This window comes from Canis lupus, chromosome 1 (assembly GCF_011100685.1).
Source record: "Canis lupus familiaris isolate Mischka breed German Shepherd chromosome 1, alternate assembly UU_Cfam_GSD_1.0, whole genome shotgun sequence".
Lineage (NCBI taxonomy): Eukaryota > Metazoa > Chordata > Mammalia > Carnivora > Canidae > Canis > Canis lupus.
In genome coordinates, this window is record NC_049222.1 from 95967157 (window position 1) to 95991320 (window position 24164).

At 47.9% G+C, this 24164-nt stretch overlaps 1 protein-coding gene across 2 annotated transcripts in view; it reads left to right on the top strand.

Annotated features, from left to right (window-relative positions):
- Positions 1–24164, top strand: part of ROR2 (receptor tyrosine kinase like orphan receptor 2) — a 185398-nt gene that overhangs the window by 158297 nt on the left and 2937 nt on the right. The window contains exons 3-8 of one of the 2 annotated variants that reach the window (XR_005354312.1): positions 116–403; positions 1214–1244; positions 14517–14644; positions 18156–18470; positions 19679–19890; positions 23019–23221. Coding sequence is in view for 1 of the 2 variants with exons in the window: in XM_038527295.1 (XP_038383223.1) it covers positions 116–403; positions 1214–1244; positions 14517–14644; positions 18156–18470; positions 19679–19924; positions 23019–23221 (1211 nt within the window). In the remaining variant the exon portion in view is untranslated. Of the gene's footprint in view, positions 1–115; positions 404–1213; positions 1245–14516; positions 14645–18155; positions 18471–19678; positions 19925–23018; positions 23222–24164 lie in introns of both variants that reach the window. The other variant, XM_038527295.1, reaches the window with a different exon arrangement.

Here is a 24164-nt window from a genome sequence, read left to right on the forward strand (position 1 = left end):
ATTTACGTGAGAGAAAACAGGAGCCCTCCTGAGCCGGTCCCAGGAGGAGCGCCCGGCAGCCCCCTCTGCCAGCCCTCACTCAGTGTTGCTGTTCTGTGATCGCTCTCTGCTGCAGGCTACTTCCTGAATTTTCTGGAGCCAGTGAACAACATCACCATCGTGCAAGGCCAGACAGCCATTCTCCAGTGCAAGGTGGCGGGGAACCCCACCCCCACCGTGCGATGGCTGAAGAACGATGCCCCCGTGGTGCAGGAGCCCCGGCGCGTCATCATCCGCAAGACAGAATACGGCTCGCGATTGCGGATCCAAGATCTGGACACGACGGACACCGGCTACTACCAGTGCGTGGCCACCAACGGGGTGAAGACCATCACGGCCACTGGCATCCTATTTGTGCGGCTCGGTGAGTCGGGGCAGCCTGGGTGTGCGGTTATCAGGTGGGGACACTTGAAGCCCCGGGACAGAAGGGTCATTTGCAGCTTGAAACCGCACCCCCACCTGCCAGCAGAAGGATCAATAAAACCCTTCCCTGTGGCCTCTCCCTGTGCACGAGGGCCCGGCCTAACCTGCAGCCACTTGCTAGTAGTAAAGGAACACAGACACAGACGGAGCGGTCTGTAAACCCAGAGTGCAGAAGGGAGCCCCAGACACGTTTCCGTGAGGTGAGCGTGAAGGCCGTGTCCTAGGTGGTGGTCCCACAAGGAGGTGCACGCACACACACACACTGCACTACCAGGTACCTGGTACCTGGTGCCGAGCCCAGGGGCGACCGTCCTCATCACCGGTGGCGACAGGGAGGGGTGGATGAGTCCTCTCTCATCCCAGCTGCCAGATGATCCCCGCGCTGCCCCAGCCCTGCCACCCGGGCTCCAGACCATTCGGGCCCTGGTTAGGAAACATCTCCTGAATCAAGGTTAGATGAGGAGAGAGGGAGACAAGGCAGCAAGAACTCCAAAAATACCTCCAAATGTTTCTGCAGAAACCGAGAGTGCTCCCCATCCACATTTTGTGGTTTTCGGCGTCCCTGGCATGTAATCTTGGGCAGCAGCAGAGCCCAGGGCCCGAGGACGGCTCACCACAAATGAGCACACTGGCCTGTGGCTGCCTTTACCATGGGCTGGATTGGAAAAAAAAAAAAAAAAAAAAGATTGATTCCAAATTGTGAAGTATTAATAACCTGTCTTCTTTCTTTCTTTCTTTTTTTTTTTTTTAGGTCCAACACACAGCCCAAATCATAACTTTCAGTAAGTATCTGTTTTCCTCAAACCATTTTCTCATTCCCAGAGGGTTTCCGTTATATAAGGATCCAGGATTTAAATCCAGCAACTGCACGTCTTTACCGAATTTGCTGGACGTTGGCTGGACTTCACATAAGGATGGCGATGTGCTTGCTTCGGGGGGAACACCGTTACATTTTCTGTGGCTCAGCATTGGGGAGAGATGTCGCAAGAGCAATTGTTGGTGGTTCCTTCCAGTGACAGTAAGCTTACAAGGCAGCTGGGAGGAGTGTAAGTGTCCAGGCCAGGTTCTTGGGGCCACCAGGTGTCCTGAGCACATTTAGAAACAGGGAGTCCCCTCTCACTAAAATCCTAGCATCACTCGTGACCGGCTGTGGGTCTAGGACATGTGTGGCCACTGAGCCTCCTGGCATCCTCCGATGTAGGCAAGTGTCGGACCCACCTTCCCAGGTGAGGACACTGAGGCTGAGTCTGGCTCATGCATCTTTCTCAGCCGTGGATGGGTCCTGACTGTGAACCGAGGTGCCTTTTCCCTGATGCATCATCTTTGCATTGTACCTGTCCATCTTGGGAGATTCTCTGGACCCTGCACGTCCTGTCATCCTGCATACCAGAACCCCTCTTGTCAGGGCTTCTTAGCAGGGGCTACTGGGCTCCTCATTTCTTGTCCAGACGTATCAGAGAGCCATGGCTTCAGCTCCAGATGTTGTGAACGGTGACACAGATGCTACGTGTTGGTCAGTATTTGCTCATCCACGTTCCCCACCCCCCGGCACCTCGTCAGCACTGGTCACTGGGAAGGGTGGGCAGGGGCCCCAGGTAGCACTATTTGTAGAAGGTGGATCTTGATATATTTAAAGAAATCTTCTTACCCTGCTGCTATGGACTGAATTACATCTCCCACCCTTTCTCTTCCCAGCCCTCCACTTCCCGATTCATACACTGAAGCCTTAACCCCCTGGCCCCTGGGACAGTATTAGAGAGAAGGCCTTTATGGAAGAAATGACAGTTAAATGAGGTCCTGAGAATGGGACCCTGATCCTATAAGACTCATGTCCTTACAAGCAGAGGAAGACACATCAGAGCTCTTTCTGTCTACCATGTGAGGACACAGCAAGAGGGTCGCTGTCTATAAGCCAGGAGCTGAAGAGGCTGTTACTTTGATACTGAACTTCTCAGCGGCCCCCAAACTATGAAAAGTCAGGTTGTCCCACCTGGGCTATTTGTTATGGCAGCCTGAGCTGACTCATACATCCACTTTACCATATTTTTAGGCTTCTTTGCCATTGTCTTTTACTCTTTCATCTGGACTTTTGTCCATTTGTATTTTTATCAGAATTGCATAGAACTCGGATTTTTTGCAGTTACTTTTTCAGATACAAAGGTTGCTGTGTGGTTTTACTCCTTTTAATGTATTAATGTTATGTTACGTAATAGAGCTCCTGGTGTTGAGTAGCTTTGCGGTCCAGGTCTGAAATCTACTCAGCTGGGGTGAGTTATTCTTTCATTGGGCTGCTGAATCGATCTGCTGCTTTGTGCCAGCAGACGACCTTCTGTAATCAGGGACCTCGTAGTCAGAGGCACCAACGGTGACCACGACCTTTATTCAGTAGACTAAACTCTGAATAAAGGCATCTCCATGTGGCATCTCTGGAAGTTAACCAAAACCAAGACAGAAAGAGAGGGAATCAGTGGGCTTAAGACAGATTTGTCCATAAGTTCTCCACCTTTGTCTCTGGAGTGTCACCAGCTCATCCCACCTGTTGACTCCTCTCTTGGGACATTTCCTGATTCTTTCCCTGCTGGACCAGCCGAGTGCCTGTGCCTGCAAATGCAGAGCTGAACAGTGAGTAATGGTGGAGCCTCGGTCGATCACTGAGTGCAGCAGGCCAGCACTGGGTTGCTGCTCTGAAATGTGAGTGGGAACGGCTGCTAGGACTCCCTTCCAGGCCCCCTTTCCCAGCTGCAGCCCTTGCACAACCACACCTGCACATGCTGCCAGATCCTTGGACACCCCACCGGCTCGTGTGTGTTGAGCGAGGTACAGGGATTTACTGCTGTTCAAACAATGCTTTTCCTTTCATGCTTTTGAAGAGAAGGTGAGGAGGGTGTGTGTATGGGAAACAAAGACTTTAAGAACAGGCTGTGACTCCACAGACCCAAGTTCAAAGACGGCGTTATTACGGCTTACTCAGGTAGCAGCTTGGGTAACGTGAGGGGATTAATGTAAGGCTCTGTGTCTCATGTTTCATGTATGGGTTTCATTTTTATCTGCTCTTTTAGAATGTGGTTCATTTTCATGATGACAGACCTGTATGTACACCGCAGGGTAGCCTGGTGGCACGGCCAGGCGGTGGAGGGGTGTTAGAATGGGGTAGCCCCGAGACCTGCACATCAGAGCTTCCCTGTTCCCAGCATTGCTGTTCTGGCCGACATCGTGGCCCACACGTGTGTGCACACATAATGTGTAGCAGCAGACGCTGCCTAAAGGGAGCTGTGGTGTTCTCTTGGACAATTAAAAATTACATTAGTCATTGGCCTCTGGAAAATCGCCTTCCTTGGGGCTGTTTCCTGAGCCCTTTTCTTACCTTACAAATGGCAAGTGACTCCAAGGCTTTGGCCACTCACCACCCCTACTGTTTGTGGCCCTGGAAGCCCCATTTCCTGGTCTATCTCCCCATCTCCAGGCCCCCAAACTCCACCACATCAGGGGCATCTCCGGGCAGATGACTCAGAGGTACCCCACCGTTGACATGTCTAAACAGAACTCACCTCTCTGCTCCCTCCAATTCCTTCCACTGCTATTTTTTGGGGAACTGTCATAACCAAGTTCAAGCTTTATCCTAATTACAGGAAAATAGCCCTATTAAAAAAAAAAAACTGAAACTGCCAACAAGCCAATTATTAAAAATGACTTCAGGAGAAACCAAGCTGCCTTACTGTTGGTAAGTAAACCGGCTCAGACAAAAGGCTGACACTGTGCATTTGATGTGAAAGCCATTATACCAGCAACCTAATCAAACTGAGTTGGAGGGAGGAGAGAAGCCAGCCTAATTTTTTTTTTTCTCTGTGACTTCTTGTCATGATAGATGCTGCTTCTCGGAAAATATAACTCCTTAAATCCCACAGTACAGGACTTGAATAAAAATAGAAACTAATTCATCTTAAGATTATGTGATGCAGGCAATAAGCGAGTAAAGAGATCATCGTGGGTAAAGTCATTAGAGAACACACACCCTCCTTAACTCAGACCACATAACGACACAGTCGAAAATGTTTGCGCTCTAGCGGTAATGATAGTATTAGTGCTGGACGTGTAGTAACACATTTAATGCCTCCACTTGGTCTTTCTCTGTTTTCAGTTGAGCCCATGCATTAGCTGTTATGCCCTGTGATGCATGGATGAGAGCTTTTCACACACCGACCTCCAAAGTCATCCAAGGAAATACCAACCTTCTGAGGTTTGCCCCGGAGGGACCAGCTCCCTGAACACAGTGTGGGAGAATTACACTTACTTCCTGGTGAACTGGTCACACGTGAGCTGCCGTTTCTCTGCTTCTGGCCGTCTCGCGTGATCCTGGCCTTAGAGATGACCAGGGCAGAACCAAGTGTTTCTGAGAGGTTCTGCTGACTTGGGTTTTTATGGTGTGAATGTTGGCGTTGATTGTGTTCAGTTGGACCAAGTGCACACTTTTGTCACATCTAATATGACATCAGCGTAGTTGGATGCTAGGAGTACTTTATCTTGGAATTAGAAATATAAAGCATGGTGTCTTACTTTTAAGGAAATCATTCATTCATTTAACAGATTTATACTGGGGGGCAACTACATGCCAGGCTTTGTTCAAGGGGTCGGGAATATAACAATGAATGAAACAAACAAAAACTAAAAATTCCTGCTGTGCAGTGGTTACACCCTCTTGGGAGACTCTTGTGTCTGGCTTCTTTCATGACATGTAGTATCTGAAAGATTCCTCCTGTGGCTTATTCCTGTTTGTTGGTGGTAAGTCCTCTGTTTTATGACAATACTACAATATGTTTATGTACCCATGGGTGGACATTTGGGTGTCCAGTTTGGGGCAGTTATAAATAAGGCTGCTTTGAATGTTTTGTGTTCAGGTATTTTTGTGAGCATGTTTCAGTTTCTCTGGAATACATCCTTGTCTGTGGGATTACTGGGTCAGATGGTAAGTATGTACATAAGCCATAAGAAATGGCCAAACTCTTCCCTTAGAGTGGTTTTTCCACCTGATGCTGCCACCAACAGTGTGTGAGTTGCAGCCACATCCACGCCAACACATGGTGTTGTCTGATTTTAGCCATTCAGCATCTTGTGTTGTGATGATTCAGGGTGGTTTAATTTACATTTTCTCCTCACAAAAGGTAAGACCATCTTTTCAGGCCACACTTTTGTAAAGTATCTGTTAGGCTTTTGTCCAATTTTACTGTGGTGTTTGTCTTCCTATTGAGCAACAAGAGTTCATTATATATTCTGTATACAGTTCCTTTGTCAAATACATAAAATGTTTTCTCCCAGTCTGTGGTTTGCCTTTTTCTCTTCCTTTTTTATGATTTTACTTATTTATTTGAGAGAGAGAGCATGAGCATGAGGTGGGAGGGGCAGAGGGAGAAGCAGACTCCCCACTGATCAGGGAGCCCAATGGGGGTTTGATCCCAGGACCCTGAGATTGTGAACTGAGCTGAAGGCAGACACTTCACCGACTGAGCCACCCAGGATCCCTGCCTTTTTATCTTCTTAATGCCGTCTTTTGATGAGCAGGAAAATTTAATTTTGATAAGTCTAATTTATCATTCTTTTCTTTTATGCATCATGTCTGAGAAATCTTTGCCTTTGCTTCTTCAGTACAATAAAGATATTCTCTGGTGTTTCCTTCTATAAGTGACATAGTTTTAGCTTTTATGGTCAGGTCTGTGATCCAACTCAAAGGCAGTTTTTGTGTATAGTAGGAGTCATGACTTTATTTTTTTCCATACAAATGTCCAGTTCTTCTGACACCATTTTTGAAATGATTGATCCTTCTCAAATGCCTTCATGCCTTTATTGAAAATCAGTTGATCATAGGAGAGGGTCTATTTTGAGAGATTCTCCATCATGTTCTGTTGATCTGTCCTTATATCCCAGCATCACATTGTCTTCATAATTGTAACGTTGTGGTACCTGTTACAGTTGGATGGGGCAAATTCACCCTCATCCTTCCTCTCTTTCGTGATTGTTGTGGCTATTCTATTTTGCATTTGCCTGTAAATTCTAGAATCAGTTTGTCAATGTCTACATAAGTGTGTCTGGGGATGTTCTTAACTTTCCATTTTGAAATAGCTTCAAATGTACAGAAAAGTTACGATGAGAAGAGTAATAGTAATGTTTCGTGTATCTTTTTACCCAGGCTTACCAACTCTCATTTTGCCATATTTGATTTATTATTGTCCTGTACATATTTGTAATTACTACTTTTCCTGAGCCACTTGAGAATTGGCTGCACTCATCATGCCCTTTCCCTCTTTATGCTTCTGTGTGTATTTCCTAAGATCAACCATATTTCCTTATAGAACAAGAGCTTCAAATCCAGTGAGAATTGCCATTCATTTTCCAGTTTCTTTAATTGTCATTAATTTAATTTATAGTAATACCATTTAGACCCCTTCCCAGTAATACCATTTAGACCCCTTCCCTGGGACAGAATCCTCTTCACATTGTTTTCACATCCTTTAATCTGGAACAGTTTCTCAGCCTTTCAGGACATGGAAATTTTTGACAAATGCAAGGCAGTTATCATACAGAATATCTCGGCATTTGAATTTGGCTAATGTGTATGGTGATGTCCATGATTAGATGCTGCATATGCATTTTTTTACTTAAAGTATGTAAGTGACGTTTCCTTTTCAGGGTCACACATCTGGAGATACATGGTAGAAGTCTACCCCTTATTGGTGCTATTAATTTTGCTCACTTGTTTATTTTCACATTATATAGTTATTTACTTTTTTATAATCTAAAGTAATTTGTGAAGAAATTCTGCTAGGATTTTGATAGGTGATATTGTACTGTGGGAGAATTGACTCCTTAGAACCACTGAATGGTCCACCCAATGAATATGGAATATATTTCTATTTATGTAGGTTCTCTTTTATTTATCTCTACAGTGTTTTGAAGTTTGAAGTGTAGAGGTCTTGTACATACTTTATTATATTTATTCCTAAGTATTTCAACCATTTTTAAGTGTATAACTCAGTGGTATTAAGCACATTCATGTTGCCATGCACCCATCACCCAAACTCTCCAGAACATCTTCATCTTTTCAAACTGAAACTCTGTATCTGTTAAACAATGACTCCCCATTTCCCTTTGCCCCAATTCTTAGCAACCATGATTCTACTTTCTGTTTCTATGAATTTGGCTACTCTTGTGTACTTTTAACATTATTGTAAATGACTTCTTAAAAAAGATTTATTTATTTATTTGAGAGAGAGACAGAGAGAGAGAGAGAACGCGCAGGCAGTGGGGAGAAGCAGTGGCAGAGAGAGGGAAGAGAATCCCAAATAGACTGCACAGAGCATGGAGCCTGATGTGGGGCTCGATCCCATAGCCATGAGATCACGACCTGAGCCAAAACCAAGAGTCACATGCTCAACCAACTGTACCATTGAGGCACCCCTGGAAATGACATTTTTAAAATTTTCATTTGCTAACTGCTATGTACAGAAATAGAATTGATTGTATTGATCTTGTCCTGTGATCTTACTAAATCTGTATTCATTTTAGTAGTTTAAAAATATATTCCTTAGGATTTTCTATGTAAATTATGGTATGAAACGTGAGTAAAGGCAGTCTTATTTCTTCCTTTCCAATCTATAAGCCATTTGTCTATATACCATTTATCTATCCATCCATCGATCAAATTGATCAATCTATCCCCTGATCAGAATGGTTAAGACCTCCACGGTAATGTCTGCTAAAATTGGTAAGAGCAGACAGGTTTATCTCTTTCAATGTCTATGGGGGAAAATGTTCCTTATTTCACCGTTAAGTCACACATCCATTGTAGGGTTCTGATAGATGCCCTTTTTTAATAGATTAAGAGTGATTTTTTTTTATTGAGAGTTTTAGTAATGAATGAATGTTGACTTTTGTCAACTGCTTTTTCCCTGTCAACTGAGATTATTACATGGTTTCCCTCTTTGTCTCTGTTTTCAGTAACTAGTTTTTAAATGTTGAAATAACCTTACATTCTTGGTTAGCCCAGTTGGTTTATTACCTATTTTTCTATTGTCTTTTTATTTGGGTGGGTCCAGTTTTTTTATTTTTATTTTTTTGTGAAGCATGTTGCCCATTTGGTCAAGGGCATTTTGGTCTGTTATGTCCTTAGACATCCTTGTGAGGCATTTGTATCATTTGACCTTATAAAATGAATTAGGAAGTATCTCATTCCTTTATATTTCAAGAAGAAACTACTGTTTCTTCCCTAAATATCTGATAGAATACACCAGTTTCTATTATTTGGGGCTGGGGTTTTTGATCACGGGAAGGTTTTTTATTACTTCAAATTCCTTAAGATGTTTAAGGCTATTGTGAGTTTATTTCTATTTCCACTAATTTTACTGTATTGTGTTTTTCAAGGAATTTGCCATACTTTTCTAAGTTACTGGATCTGTGTTCACATATTTCTGCATAATGTTTCCTATTATCTTTTAACATCCATCCAGTCTTTGATGATGTCCCCTTTTGCACTCCTGATATTGGTAATGTGTATTTTCTCTTTTTCTTTATCAGTTTTTCTAGGTATAAACAATTTTGTTCTTTTTTTTTTTTTTGAAGAACCAACTTTTGGTTTTATTGATTTTTATGTTTCTTTTATATTGATTTATGCTCTCATCATTAGTATTTTTTTAATTACTTCAGGTTTAGCTTGACATTCTTATTCCAACTTCTTACAATATAAAACCTTACCTAATTTAAGCATTTAAAGTCATAAATTTCTCTTTAATTGCTGTTGTAGCTGCAGTCCACAATTTTTGGTATCCTGTTTTCACTTCTCATATTTTATGTGAATTCCATTTAAAATACCATTTAATTTTTCTTGTATTTTCTTTTTTGAGCCCAAAGATTATTTAGAAGTGGGCTATTTAATTTTCAAGTATTTGCAGAGTTTCTAAACCTTTTTGTTATTGATTTTTAATTTAATTTGATGCGATCTGAGACTTATGATTCCAATTCTGTTAAATTTACTGTGAGTTACTTTGTGGCGAGAATATGGTCTGTCGGGTGGATGTGCTGTGCACTGAAACATGGATGCTGTCTCGTTGAGTATGTTGTTTTACAAACATCCATTAGGTCAAGAGGGGTGGTCAGTGTTTCCACTGTTGTTTCTTTATGAGTTTTTTTTATCTAGTTCGATGAATTGCTGTGAGACAAGTGTTAACATTTCCAAGTGTAATTATGGATTTTTCTGTTTCATTCTCTAGTCCTGTAAGTGCTTGTTCATATATTTTAATGCTCTGATATATGTTCACATTTATATCTTTTTGGTTACCCTCCTGTTTGAAAGATGTTTCCATTGAGTGTGGAATTCCAGGTTCACGATTTATTTTCTCTGCTGGTGAGTAGAAGCTATCCTTCTGTTTTGCTAAGGGGCATTGTTTCTGATGAGGGGCCAGCAATTATTTGTCATGTTCCCCCTTTTCTATTTATCTTAAGTTTTCAGGAGGTTGACTGTTATGTGAGTGGATGTTCTTTCCTTTTTTTTTTTTTATCTTTCTTGCTTGCTGTTTGCTGACATTGCTTGATTAATGTGCTACTATTTTTTCATCAACTCTGGAAAAATGTTGGTGATTATTTCTTCAAATCTTTTTCCCAACTCTTTGTGTCTCTCTTCTCCTGGGATTTGATGGCACATCAGTTAGACCCCTTGTACTCGCCCCCAGCTCACTGAGGTGCTGTTTATTATTTTGTAAATTTTTAAATCTATGTTTCAGTTTGGAAATTTTCTTTTGACCTGTCAAGCTTACCATTTTTTTCCTTTATCTAATCTGTTCATACCATCCAATGTGGGGTTTATTGTGGATTATGTGTTTTAGTTCTTTAATTCTTTTATAGTCTCCACGTCTCCTGAAATTACCCATATTTTTCTTCTGTGCATTTTTTACTACACTTAGAGTTCCTGAAAGGTCTGGTCTGCTAACATCTGGATCGTCTTTGAGTTTCTTTTGACCATGGGTTATACTTGCCTGTGTCTTCATGTCTGCTAATTTTTCGTTGTGTACCCGACATTATAGTTTGTACTCTAGATTTTGTTACCTTCCTCTGAAGAATCTTTTGTTACTGCAACCTATGGGCTTACTGTCAGGTCACCTGAAGCTTATGAAAGTTAGTCTCAGGCTTTGTTAAAGTGCTGTACCTCGGTTTACTCTTTGTGCTTTTGCCCTTTGTGAAAAACGCTTTCTATCCTTCTGCTGCTCTCACTCACCTACTCCTTTCCTTATTTTTTTTTACATAAATTATAGTTATTTATCTGTCTCCCCTCCTTGACCATGAATTTGTTGGTTTATAAGTTCCTTCTTCATCTGTGTCATTAAGCCTTAGATTAGTGTGTGAGGCATTAGGAATGTAGGAGATACCTGAAATGGAATTTCCAAACATTGCTGTTCTGTGATTCAGTATGCCTGGATGTTTCGCTCCTGTGGTTTAAGGGCTTTTACAGATGGTGGCTTCTGTCTCGGTGCTTTTCTTTAGTCTCTGAATGACCTTTTGTTTTCTTAAAAGATTTTATTTATTTATTTATTCATGAGAGACACAGAGAGAGGCAGAGACATAGGTAGAGGGGAAGCAGGCTCCCTGCAGGGAGCCTGATGTGGGACTCAAACCCAGGACCCTGGAATCACACCCTGAGGCAGATGCTCAACTGCTTGAGCCACCCAGGCATCCCATCTGAGTGACCAGTTTTACAGACTTCAGTAGCTCTGTCACTCTTCAGAGGTCCAAAACTATGCCAGGTAAAGGTAAAATATAATTGTGCTAAAAACTAAACAGGAGTTTCCACGTGTTTTCTCAAAATTCAGAAAGCTGAAGGATGTCATTTTCTAGCTACTTCTGTTTGTGGTTTTGGACATTCTCTACAATTCAGCTTAGAAGCCCAGTGAGCTGAGTTAGCAGCAGATGAGATGAGATGGCCTTGAGCCCCTTCTCAGCATGTCTTCCCTACCCATCCCTCCCATCTCCCCCTGCTCTCCTGGTCCTGGAGGCACCTGCCCACCATGGGGGACCAGGCTTTCTATTCCTTGATTCTTGAAGTGAAGAAAAGAAATCGCTTCCTCTTGTGGAGTCACCCCAAGGGACTGACTGCATCACATCTCCTATCCCAGTCACAGGTGACGTTAAACAGAGCATGTATATCTCATTGATCTTCCTGGCACAGTGGGTAAGTGCCCCGAACCCACCCGCAGACAGTGACTTGTGGCACACACACTGGGGCAGAGGGAACTTGGGCTCGTGTAAGCATCGGTTTTAATTTAGTCAGCAGTTAACTCCAGGTCACAAAGAGTGAAGGAGTGAGTTGGGTGTATATTGTTAGCACCTGTGCTTGGTTGTTTAAACTCTATTTAAGGAATCCTTGACCCAAAGAAATAATGGCTAAGCGAGATTGTGAGAAAGGGCATCCAGCTCTTGTTGACACCAGACTCTCTTTGTTTAGATTATTTATGGCTCCAGGTTCCTTTCTTTGAAAAAGAGAGTTCCTGCAGGTGCCGAGGAGGGAGAGAGCCAGAGGTGGCTGAAGAGACCATATTGTTCCAGACCCTTTGTCTCCACTATTATGAGCATCCAGATTTTACGTTTGTAAAATACAGATTTTTAAGTCCATTTGGTGAAATTGGACACAACACAGATTTTCATTGGGGGATGGGCTAAACCAGTGTAGGGCGGAAAGACAAGTGTTGTTAGGCTTGGGGGCAGGTTACAGATTTGCTAGAAAACAAGTGACTTTATGACAGGCCTAAGGCACTTGCCAGAAGCTTGCCCCTGGAGCCCCAACCCCCGCTCCTCTGCTCCCAGCAGATGGCAGCCGTCATATATCGGCTGTGGCCACATCCACCGTCTCCTGGGAGCATCCTGAGGGCCCTCTGAGAAGCATGTGGGTCCTCAGAATGTCTGATCTCCTCAGCTGAAGGCAGGACTAATAGGTTCTACAGAACAGAATGTAGAGCAGGGGACACATGGGTGGTTCAACGGTTGAGCGTCTGCCTTTGGCTCAGGGCATGATCCTGGGGTCCCGGGATCGAGTCCCACATCAGGCTTCCTGCACAGAGCCTGCTTCTACCTCTGCCTGTGTCTCTGCCTCTCTCTCTATCTCTCCCCCCCTCTCTCTGTGTCTCTCATGAATAAATAAATAAAATCTTAAAGCAAAAAAGAATGTGGCACAGACTCTAGTGGGGCCGTGCACAGGCTCCGACGAGGGAGTCAGACTGGGGGGCCCAGTGGAGGGCCATGTTCTTGTAAGGCTCCCCATCCAACCTCTGCATTTAGAAGTGTGATCTGTGGTATCCGTCTACATTGCACACTTCCCTGTTGTATAATAAGCACATCTCGTTGTACAAATTATTTGAAGGTCAGATTTTGGGCATCTCCCCTCCCCCACGGCTTCCCTCCATTTCAGAGATGCCTCTCATGCAGTGTAATGGTAGAGCACAGTTTCTGGATTATTGTCATTTTCATAAAAGTCTTGCTTTCAAACCGCAGACATTTACAGGGGTGTGCTGTAGTGTTTCTGATGTAGTTCGCGTGTAAGATGAAACATGCTCTTGATGAGTGTTCAGTGTGTATTTGTACATATACAGGAACATGTACCCACACACGTGTATGCTTCACATTTCGAATCCATCTTTCAGAACTCTGTGGCTCTACTCCCTTAAAGGTGCTGGATTTTTAAGTTAATAGACTTTACGTTTTAGAGCAATTTTGGGTTTCCAGAAGAATCAAACAGAAAGTGTAGAGAGTTCTCACATACCACCCCCCAACATCCACACCTACAGTTCCCCCATTAGTAGCATCTTGCATTAGCGTGGTGCATTGGTTGGAATTGATGAGCCAATATCAATACGTTATGATTAATGGAAGTCTGTTCCCTCTTGGTGCTACCTCTTGGTGTTGGGCATTCTATGAATTTAGACAACAGATTTTTGAACAGCGTGGGGACTGAGACGCCCACCCCTCTGCGTGGTTGGAAATCTGCGTGTAATGTTAGACTCCCCAAAAACTTGACTACTAGTAGCCTACTGTTGTTGACTGGAAGCCAACCATCAATAACAGTAGGCTGTTATCGATAATGATCAAGTAACATATATTTTGTACATTGTACGTATTATATACTGAATTCTTGCCATAAAGTAAGCTGCAGGACAGAAAATTTTACTAAGAAAATCATAAGGGAGAGAAAGTACATTTATCATATTCTATTTTGTTTATTGAAATCAAATTGCATGTAAATGGACTCACAAGGCTCAAACCTATGCTGTTCTGGGGTCAAATATGAGATGACTTGTATCCACCATTTTAGTATCATACAGAGTAGGTTCCCTGGCCTGAAGTCCTGGTTCTCTGCAGGTTCATCCCATGTACCACCCCCTCCACCAACCCTTGGCAACCACTGACCTTTTGCCGTCCCCATAGTTCTGCCATTTTCAGAATGTCAGATGGCTAGAATCATACAGCACGTAGCCTTTCCACATCGGTATTTTATTTCGTATCGTGCATTTAAGCACCGGACCCTTTGTGTCTTTTTGCGGCTCATTTTTTGTTTGTTTGTTTGTTTGTTTAAACATTTTATTTATTTATTCATGAGAGAGAGAGAGAGAGAGAGAGAGACGGGCAGAAGGAGAAGCAGGCTCCATGCAGGGAGCCCGATGCGGGACTCGATCCCGGGTCTACAGGATCAGGCCCTGGGCTGCAGGCAGCGCTAAACCACTGAGCCACCCGGGCTGCCCGACTCATTTGTTTTTGGTGCTGGCTAATATTCTGTCTGGATGGACCACAGTTTGTTTATCCATTCACCTCCTGAAGGACATCTTGGTTGCTTCCGAGTTTTGGCAATCCAAATAAATAGAACCGCGGTCAACATTTGTGGGCAGGTTCTTGTGTGATCCTCTGTTTTTAGTTCATTTGGGTAAATACCAAGGAACGAGATGCCTTGATCATAAGATGCTGGATTTGAAAAGAAAAAAAAAAGAAAGAAAGAAAACCAGCATGCTCACAGACCGTATCTTCCCCAGAGACGACTACCATGAGGACGGCTTCTGCCAGCCTTACCGGGGGATCGCGTGTGCACGCTTCATTGGGAACCGGACCATCTATGTGGACTCCCTCCAGATGCAGGGGGAGATTGAAAACCGAATCACAGGTAGGAGCGACGCCGTGGGACAGTGAGCATGTGCCCCGCTGCCACATGTCTGCACAGACAGTCCCACCGGCGTCTTGGACGGTCCAACCCTGGTGTGTGTGTCTTGCCATGGAAAGTCAGAGGGCTTTGTTAGAAGGAGTTGGGACTGCCACCCCGGTTTCCCCTAAAATGTTCCCACTTGTGTGTTCCCACTAGCAAGTGCAGATTGCTTAGAGTAGATGTCCGATATACTTCATTGGGTCAACCACGTGGGTTCAAAGCCCTGAGATGTCCTGTCCTCACTGGGTCACCAGGGCCTCCCTGTCCCCAGGCTGGCCACCCTGGAGGCAGGCCAGTGCCCACACCATTCAAACACTTGACTTTTTTATTTTCCCTGACTCTGGCTCCCTCTCAGACAGGGGCTTAGTTAAAAGGTTCACAGGGCCCCTCGGAGTTTGGGAGAGAGGTTTGCGGGTCAGCAGCAGTGCTCGGGGCTTTCAGGTGCCTGCTTCACGGCGTGAGAAACGAAGCTACGTGTTCTCTGTCTCTGCTATTTGCCATTTCTGGTTGCCTTTGGTCCTCAGTGCACTGACTTTTACATGTTGATGTGAAGGTCTTCTTGGGGAAAATCCTTTGAGAAGTAAGACAATGAATTAGACCAAAGCCTTGCAAAACCCTCTTCCTCTGGACTCTCCTCCCCCTACAAACACACGCACATTTTTCTCTCCAGACTATCTAAGGAATGAGGAAAATCTTATGAAGATGGCAGATGGCCCAGTTCAACTGGGTTCTCTGCATAATAGTTCTTGACCCTGGCTGCCCACTAGAGCTACCCACCCACCTCTGATGCTGGACTCCCTGGGAGACGTGTTGGGGTTTGCAGAGAGGCTTGCAAAAAAAGCACTGCCCTGGTGAGGATGCTAGGGGATGCTCATGGAGGTGTCACTGACATGTCCTTCTAAATTCAGGCCAGCCTTCCCCTTGTCTTTCACCTCAATCTGGAGGGTCTGAGGTCATGGTCTATCACAGATCTGCCTAGCCCATAGTTACTGAACCCCTGAGAACGTTCTGGAAACATCAGTATCTCTCATTGGAAAAGCTTTTCATGTCATTAAAGCAGAACTTCTCAGACCTCTTTGATCCCAACAGACAGTAAAATGTGTGCTTTACTTATGATTTGGTTTTTAGTTTACCCATACCTGTATCTCAGAGATGTGACATCGGTTACAAGAAACAAAAACCATCCCTAACAAAACCAGTGCACTTGGATTTTTCTCTTCAGTTCTATTTCATTAAGGGAAAAAGTTGGTTACAGCCTTAATATGAGCCATGCATTCTGCTATCTTCTGTTCTGCTCTAATCATCTTGTAAAATGCTAGTGGCAGACTCCAGAATGTTCATCCCACTAACTGACAGGCCCTGATTCCAGGCACAAGATTGTTCCCGAGTTATATTTGAGGGACCTGTTTGCAGCCTTCAACAACTCAGATATTGAAGCAGACTGATTTTATAGCAGTTTTTAGACACAAGCCTAGAACGATGTTCTCTAGATTTGTGAATTTGGGAGAGAATAAAGTCGAAGTTGCTCTAGACTGCCGGCCTGTGGTTTTGAGACTGTTGGTTGTGGAGATGTTCTGTTTGGAGAGCAGGCTTGTCAGAACTTGTTCCCAGGACTCTGGAAGCTTCCCAGGGAATGGGCCCCAGGAGGCCTTCAGGGTGACCTGTGAGGAGCGGGCAAAGGTGAGGACATGACCTGTTGGACCTTCTGGGTCCAACTAGAGCCATAGTTTCAGAAATAAGCCTTCACGGGATATGTTCGGAGGGGGTCAGGGGAGAGGAGAGATCATTAAAGGGTCAGCTGTGACACTCTATTGGTTGATTACCCCCAAAGAAATGCTAGGTTTGGCTTTTTTAGAACATCTTTCCATGCCTTGGGGGGGGGGGGGGGCGTTGGGTCACAGCCCACATCATGACAGCCCTCACGATGGTCACCACCTCTGCCGTGATGGGACTGAACTGGGTTCACACCTGGTTCTTGAGCCAGCTCCGAGACAGCCTGCACCTAAACCTCTTAACTCTCTGCTCCTCGATTTTAATATTGGCCAGAAGGAGGAGTAAGGACCACGCGTTCATCTTACAGGCTCTGTGCAGGCTTCCATCCCCCAGCGCGTGGCCTCAACAAATTGCTTGACAGATACACAGGACCAGAAAGGACTGAGTGACTCCCTATCCTGTAGTAAATAGCGAGCAGGGCCAGAAGTGGGCTCCCTCGCCAGCTCATCTGTTCCCCTGGCTGCCCTGGGTGCTCAGCAGGTCCCCAGGAGAATGGGTGCCCACAGCGCCACCTGCTGGCCTCACTGGGCACCGCACCACAAGTCATGGGTCGAACTGGTGTCCCAGGGATGGAAGCCCAGCCTGTCCTGTTCTCTCCCCATCTCTGCAGGGTGTGTGGGCAGAGGGGCGTCGGAGGTTAGATAGTCACAAGCAGGTCCTCCACAGGTCAAAGCAGATGGGCCTCCTGGCAGTGGGCTTGCTGGCTGATGCCTCCTTTGAGCCCTGGTGGCCGAGAGAGGGCGACTCAGCCCTCCTGCCACAGGCATTGCTGTTCCCCGCTCACCCTGCAGCCCCCACCCGCTTCCTCTCTCCACGTCAGAGGTCATGTTCATGCCCCTCACACTCCATCCTCTGTCCTACCTCCAAAAATCAAAGCAGCCGACCCTGGCTCCAGACCCTCCGGGCCCCAGACCCTCCTGCCTCAATGTGCTTCTCTGCTCCCTGTATCACAAAGCACCCCCATCTCTCCCTGCCACCGCGAACACCCTCCAGCTGCCTGCTGGCTCTCCCTCTCATCCCTGCCTCTCCCATTGTTTTCTTTACTCCTCCCGTGGCTGCATTTCACAGGGCTGGTTGCCCACCTGTCTGGCCTACTCCCTTCCTCCTTCGGGGGCACCCCTCTACCCAGGCCCTGACAGGGCCTCCCCAGATGGCCTCACTGCCCACAGACCCAAGGACTCGGATGTCAGAAAGAAGACTGGGGCTTGGTCCTTGTGTGCTTTTCCCATCTCTGCTTCTAGAAGTCACCCAGCCCCGTTGCTCTACAAGCCGCCCTGTGCTTGCAGAGCCCAGTTCATAGCAGGGCCTTAGGAAGTGGCTTTTGGGTGTAAAATCTGAATCTTCCTGGGGTGGAAGAAGCATCTAGCTGGATGAGAACCTGGGTGTGGTTTTCCTTTCTTATTCTGCTTATGATGTCTGTAAGTGAAGCCCTGGGACCTGGGACTTTCTTCATCTGGTGCAGATCAGGGTGGCTCATGCTCCCTGGGAGTCTGCTTGGGTGAGAGCCTTTCTGGGCATGCGGAAGACAGGAAGACAGGGCGACAGGGCGGAGGATTGGGGGGCCCTGGTGGGCGGGGGAGGGGAGAGGGTGGGTGGGCACGAGTGAGGGAAGGGGCCAGGGGCTCCGAGCAGGTGAGAGACACCTGGCTGGCGATGCGGGTGCCCGCCCACCCTGACGCCAGTCTCCCCGCCCCCGCAGCGGCCTTCACCATGATCGGCACCTCCACGCACCTGTCGGACCAGTGCTCGCAGTTCGCCATCCCGTCCTTCTGCCACTTCGTGTTCCCGCTGTGCGACGCGCGCTCCCGGGCGCCCAAGCCCCGCGAGCTGTGCCGGGACGAGTGCGAGGTGCTGGAGAGCGACCTGTGCCGCCAGGAGTACACCATCGCGCGCTCCAACCCGCTCATCCTCATGCGGCTGCAGCTGCCCAAGTGCGAGGCGCTGCCCCTGCCCGAGAGCCCCGACGCCGCCAACTGCATGCGCATCGGCATCCCGGCCGAGCGCCTGGGCCGCTGTGAGTCCCCCGACCCGGTGCCCCCCTCCCGCCGGGCCGTGTGTGTCGGAGCTGGGCCCTCCCAAGGCCGGGCGGCCCCCCAGGGAGGAGGGGGTGCCCACGTTAGGGCTCCAGGCCCAGCCGCTGCGCCCCTGCTCTTAGGGACGAGTGAGTCACCACCCGCTAGGGCTTCAGACTCCACACACACCCCAAGGGGGCGGCATCCTAGGGGTGCTGCAGAGGCCTCTGAGCAGCGGGAGCCCGGCGGGGCCGCGTTCCATACCTGCCCTGGGCCCCAAACATCTGTCATCTCTGAGGAGGTCGGGGTGCTGCCCCTTGAAGGGGAGGGAGGGGCAAACCTGGGGAAGAGGCCGCCTTCCTCCCGGGCCTGGGACTCTCTTCAGCTCTCTGGTGAGGCTGGGGGTTCCCAGAGCACCACGGAGCTCCTCCGTAGGGCAGCCAGAGCCTGGTCTCTGGGCTCACCGCTCTGTCCAAATCCTGGCTCAGGGCTCACCCCAGGTGAGCTTGGACATGTTGCTTAAATACCAGTTTCCTCGTATTGCCCGGAGATGGCAACTACGATCCTCAGAAGATGGGGAATGTGAATTACATGAGTGAGTCTGTAGAAGCTGCTTAGAGTAGTGTCTACACCCGGTAAGCTCTGCAGGACTGCTGTTCAGCACACACATGCACCCCGGGTCTGGCTCAGGGAGCACCCTGGGTTTGGGTCCCCACCCCCCGTGCACTGCAGAGATGATGCAGTGTCCTACCGGGCAGCACAGTGGCCGTTGGAGGGTGTGGGCCTGGGTGCTCACTGTCCCTCCTGGCCAGTTCGGCTCTGCTTCTAGTGCAAGTGAACAGGAGGTTGGGGTCGACATCCTCATTTGGGAATGAAGGTGCCTGGCAGGTCCCAAATGTGCTCTCAGGATCATAGCATCACTTCAAATGGGCTTCCTGCCCCCCATGTATCCCCTGACTCACCCCTGATTTAACTTGTGGCCTTGGGGCTTCGTGGAAGTCATGAGATTCCTTTAAAATGAGTTTTAAATGCTGCTTTTCTGGGAAGGAAACTCTTTTGGGTCTCCTGGGAATTCCCGTTTGGGTAGGTGCAGGCTTAGTGATTCTGTTGTTGCTTTTGGGGAGAGGCGGAGATGGATACTCTCTGGACACCCCCTCCCCCCGAGAAAGGCTTAATTTTTGGGCCTCCTAACATGTCTTTTCCCTCCCAGACCATCAGTGCTACAATGGCTCGGGCACAGATTACAGAGGCACCGCCAGCACCACCAAGTCAGGGCACCAGTGCCAGCCGTGGGGCCTGCAGCTCCCCCACAGCCACCACCTAACCAGCGCAGACTTCCCCGAGCTCGGAGGGGGGCATGCCTACTGCCGGAACCCTGGGGGGCAGATGGAAGGCCCCTGGTGCTTCACGCAGAATAAAAACGTACGCATGGAACTGTGTGACGTACCCTCTTGTAGTATGTATTCTCTCTCTCTCTTTTTTTTTTGAACGCATTAACTGTTGAGTGCACTGTGTGGTGGTGTGGGGCTGGGGGGCTGGTGGCCCTGGCACCTTCCCCATTTCCCCACCATGATTGTTGGTTGTAAATACAGCCGTTGTGGGTCCTAGCAGTCCTATCTGGTTGTGATGTTTGACAGAAGAGGAAAGTCTGAAGGGTCATGTGCCTTTCACCCCAGATTTCACCTCTCCGTGGAGACTGCTGTTTACATGTTGGGTCCGTCAGTGCTTTCCTCCCTGTGTGTGGTCCCGAGCTGTTGAGTTTGGCATCTGGTTTCTCCATCGACGCTGTTACATAATGTTTCCCAATGTTAGGAAAAGTGCTTCCTGCTGCAGTCAAGCCTAGGCCTGGCCTCTGGTGCTGGGGACGCAGCACCCCCCGCCCTCCTTCACCTCCTGCCACGCCAGCTTTCACAGGTGGACTTGGCCAACTGAGGAAGAACTGAACTTCAGTCTCCCTGCCAGTTTCCCTGCAATTTCTTTGTGAAATTAAGGACAGAAGAAGAGAGGGCCGTTAAGGGTTGCGAACCTGACAAGCATGACTCTCTGTTGAGACCATTTACATTTTGCCATCTTCCGCCAGCCTGGGTGCCCGAGAGAAGATTGGCTGCCTTCTGAGTGTTACATTTGGGCACCTAGAGGCAGTGGTTTGCTGGAAAACACTACAGAGAAGAGACAGAGGAGGAGAGATTAACCGTGAAGCAAAGCCAGGCTCGCCGTCCACCCGCCAACCTCCTCCCCCTGCCCCAGCGGCCCCGGGCTGGGCGAGCCTGCACCTGCAGCTGCTCGGATCCCTTACTTCCCGGGAGTGTAATTGGGCAGTTCCAAATTTGCCACTCCTCTTAGCACAGATCTTAACACAGATCTTCAAGAATGTGAGTTCACTGCAGGAATAAATTTTAAGAGAGTGTCAGGAGTTAGATGATTGTAAAGCTGCTTTGCAGAATGCCACAGTTGTCTAAAAAAAATTTCCTGCGAGGAAGGATGTCCATGATGTCCTGTTAGAGAAAGGACATTGTAGGGTTGTAGCTGTGTTCTTCCTGCTTGCTGCTTCTCCCCCTACCCCACCCCTGTCTGCATCCCTCCCTCCCTCCCCCTTTCCCTTCCCTTCCCTTCCCTTCCCTTCCCTTCCCTTCCCTTCCCTTCCCTTCCCTTCCCTTCCCTTCCCTTCCCTTCCCTTCCCTTCCCTTCCCTTCCCTTCCCTTCCCCTCCCTTCCCTTCCCTTCCCTTCCCTTCCCTTCCCTTCTCTGGCTCTTTCTTCGCAAAGGAAAGCTGTGCATGTACGTGTGTGAGCACACATAGGCACCTACATTTTATGGATGAAGTTTTGGAAAGATACACACCAAACTTTTAGCAGGGACTTCCATCGCCTACAGAAATGTTACCATCAGAGACTTTTAACCATAGGAAACAAACTGAGGGCCGCTGGAGGGGAGGGGTGCGGGGGGACAGGGTACCTGAGTGCCGGGCATGAAGGAGAGCATGTGATGTGATGAGCACGGGGTGTTATATGCAACTGATGAATCACTAAATCTACTTCTGAAACCAATAATACTATGGGTTAATTAGTTGAATTTAAATTAAGAGAAGACCCCCCCCCAAAAAAAAGGATGCGTTCTTAAAACGAGCAGTTGTTACTTTTGTAATTAAAAATTAATCAAAACATTAAAAATATACATTCGGTTTGATCTGGCAGGTCTAGGATTATCTTACATCGCAGAAATCTTTGCACTTGGCAGGAATGCTAAGGATACGTGTTGCAGGATCACTTTGAGTCGCTAAATAAGCAGCAGGCTAATTGCTTCCCAGCAGGGGCAGGAGGATGACCGAGAGATACATCTGTACACGGAGTTGTGTGCGGCTCCCGACAAATGCCTGGAGCTGTCTGTTCTTCGTGGAACCTCGTCTCAGACGTATAAATCTGCCACAAAAACCAGGGGCGGGGCAACATGGAGGCTTGGATCCCATTTAAAAAGAATTCTATTTAAAATTCTAGTTGTGAGACTATTGTCAGAACAGCTCTGTCTGTCATTTCTTTGGGGTTCGCCTTAACACGAATATAGAAAATCAGGTGAACACCAACCTGCTAACAGCGGTGTAGCCTTTGGTAAACGGGCCAGTAGGAATGTTCGCGGCCCCATAATCACCGCAGTTGTTAGTAAGCATGGTATCTGTTGGTGATTTTGAAAAGATGATGATAAAATAAATGGTTGCACAGGTGTTTGGACGGCGCTCACATCCCTGACCTGGGCCTGAGGGGCATGAAATCTCCCCGGAGAAATGACCCAAGCCTCCACTGCCCCGGAGGCTTCTAGAACATCTGCCTGGAATAGGGGGAGCGGAGAGCAAGAGCCTTCTGTAGTGTTATTTGATTTTAACTCTAGTAGGGTGTGGGGGCGTGGTCAGCGTGGCACTGTTGGGACAGACAGACAGACACTGCGGCCCCGCATGGCCCCTGCACCTGTCTGTGGATCCTGTAGAGGGAGACAGAGCATTGCTCCTCCCTGTGAAAATGGCAAGGCTACCTGGAAAGCCACAATCTGCACATTTTACCATCGTGTTTTCGAGCGTGCTTGTGGCCCCAGGTTGCGGTTGGGTCAAACTCACTGGCTACCAGCGCTCTCTTACGTCAAATGCATTTTGAATTATTACAAAGAATATATGTTCATTATATTGAAAACTGGAGGAAAATCCTAAAATGTTGCAGAAAGGGTCATTTCTCACCCCAGGATGTTCGTTCTTACTACACTAAGACCCTTAGAGTCCATGGGGTTTTGTTTTGTTCTGTTTTGTTTTTTTGGTGCCGGGTATTCCCGATTCATCCCATGGCGGCAGTTTTGGATTATGTCTCACACCCGTGCAAGGGGTTGTGTGCTTTTCAGTATGTCACCCGTTTTTAGGCTTGGTGTGCCGTTTTGCCCCTCTGTGGAACTCACGGGATCGTCCACTTATGCTTGAATATTGCAGCTGGGGGAGGGCGTGGGCTGGTGGAGAATTTGGAGTTGGAACGGAGGATTGTGTCTTAAAAAAATTGTGAACGTTGCCGTTGCCAGGTCCCCAGGACAGCAGCAGGATGGGAATTCTGTACATCTTGGTCCCGAGCATCGCCATCCCCCTGGTCATCGCGTGTCTTTTCTTCTTGGTCTGCATGTGCCGGAATAAGCAGAAGGCCTCGGCGTCTACACCGCAGCGGCGCCAGCTGATGGCTTCCCCAAGCCAGGATGTGGAAATGCCTCTCATCACCCAGCACAAGCAGGTCTCCTCCGCACACCCCCCCACCCCTACCCCCACCCCGGCGCAGCCTCTGCCTGGAGCTCGCTTGCCTGCGACATTTGGGCTCTTGGTTTACTTGATACACAACACATAAGTATCTGAAATGGCCCTTTATCTTCTTGTATCTGCTCTAAGACATGTCAGGACCCATGTGTCATTATGAAGGAAGCGGTAGGAGTGTTGGGAACCCCCTGTCCCACGGTCCATGGCTTGTCCCTCCGCCTCGATGGCTGCTTTAGCGGGAGCCTGAGGAGCTGTGCCGAGGTCCCCACAGAACAAAATGTAAAGGGCTCGGGTGGGCCACCAGGCAAGGGCCCGTCTGGCTCTTGTAAGGGACGGAGCCCTGCTTTCTGGCCAGTTTGGGCTTGGGTCGGTTTTGCTTTGATTTTCAGGGAAAGGGTGGATTGGCAGACTTATAGAGAAGTTAGGACGGGGCTGGTCTAACCTCCACCTGGGGCTGGAGGCCATCCCTCCAGCCCCTGCCCACCCCCCACACACCTCAAGAGCCCCCAGGACGGTAAGAACACCCCAACACACAGCACAGGAGACAGGCTGTCACAGCCAGCGTGGCCTACGTGAGGGAACATTACTACTTGCAGGCAGGCTGGGCTCTGAAGGGGGTGTTCAGGGTGGTCGGGGGGAGAAGGGACTCACCTGGCTCTGTAGCCATCGGCCACTGCACACTCACTGGGGCTTTGGGGGTGGACGGTGAGGAGAGGGGGAGCCTCTGAGCACAGGGAGGGACACACAGAAGGAGCAGGACGTTGGGCTGATTTCACCATGTGCCGCCTCTGTCACAACGGAGCCAATCAAGAGGAAGCAGCGGGATGGGCCCATGGTGGAGCCCCTGGAGAGCAGCTGGCCTAGGCTCTGACAATGGCAGACACCGTGGGGAGCTCGCCACGGGGTCCCAGAAACACGCTGGG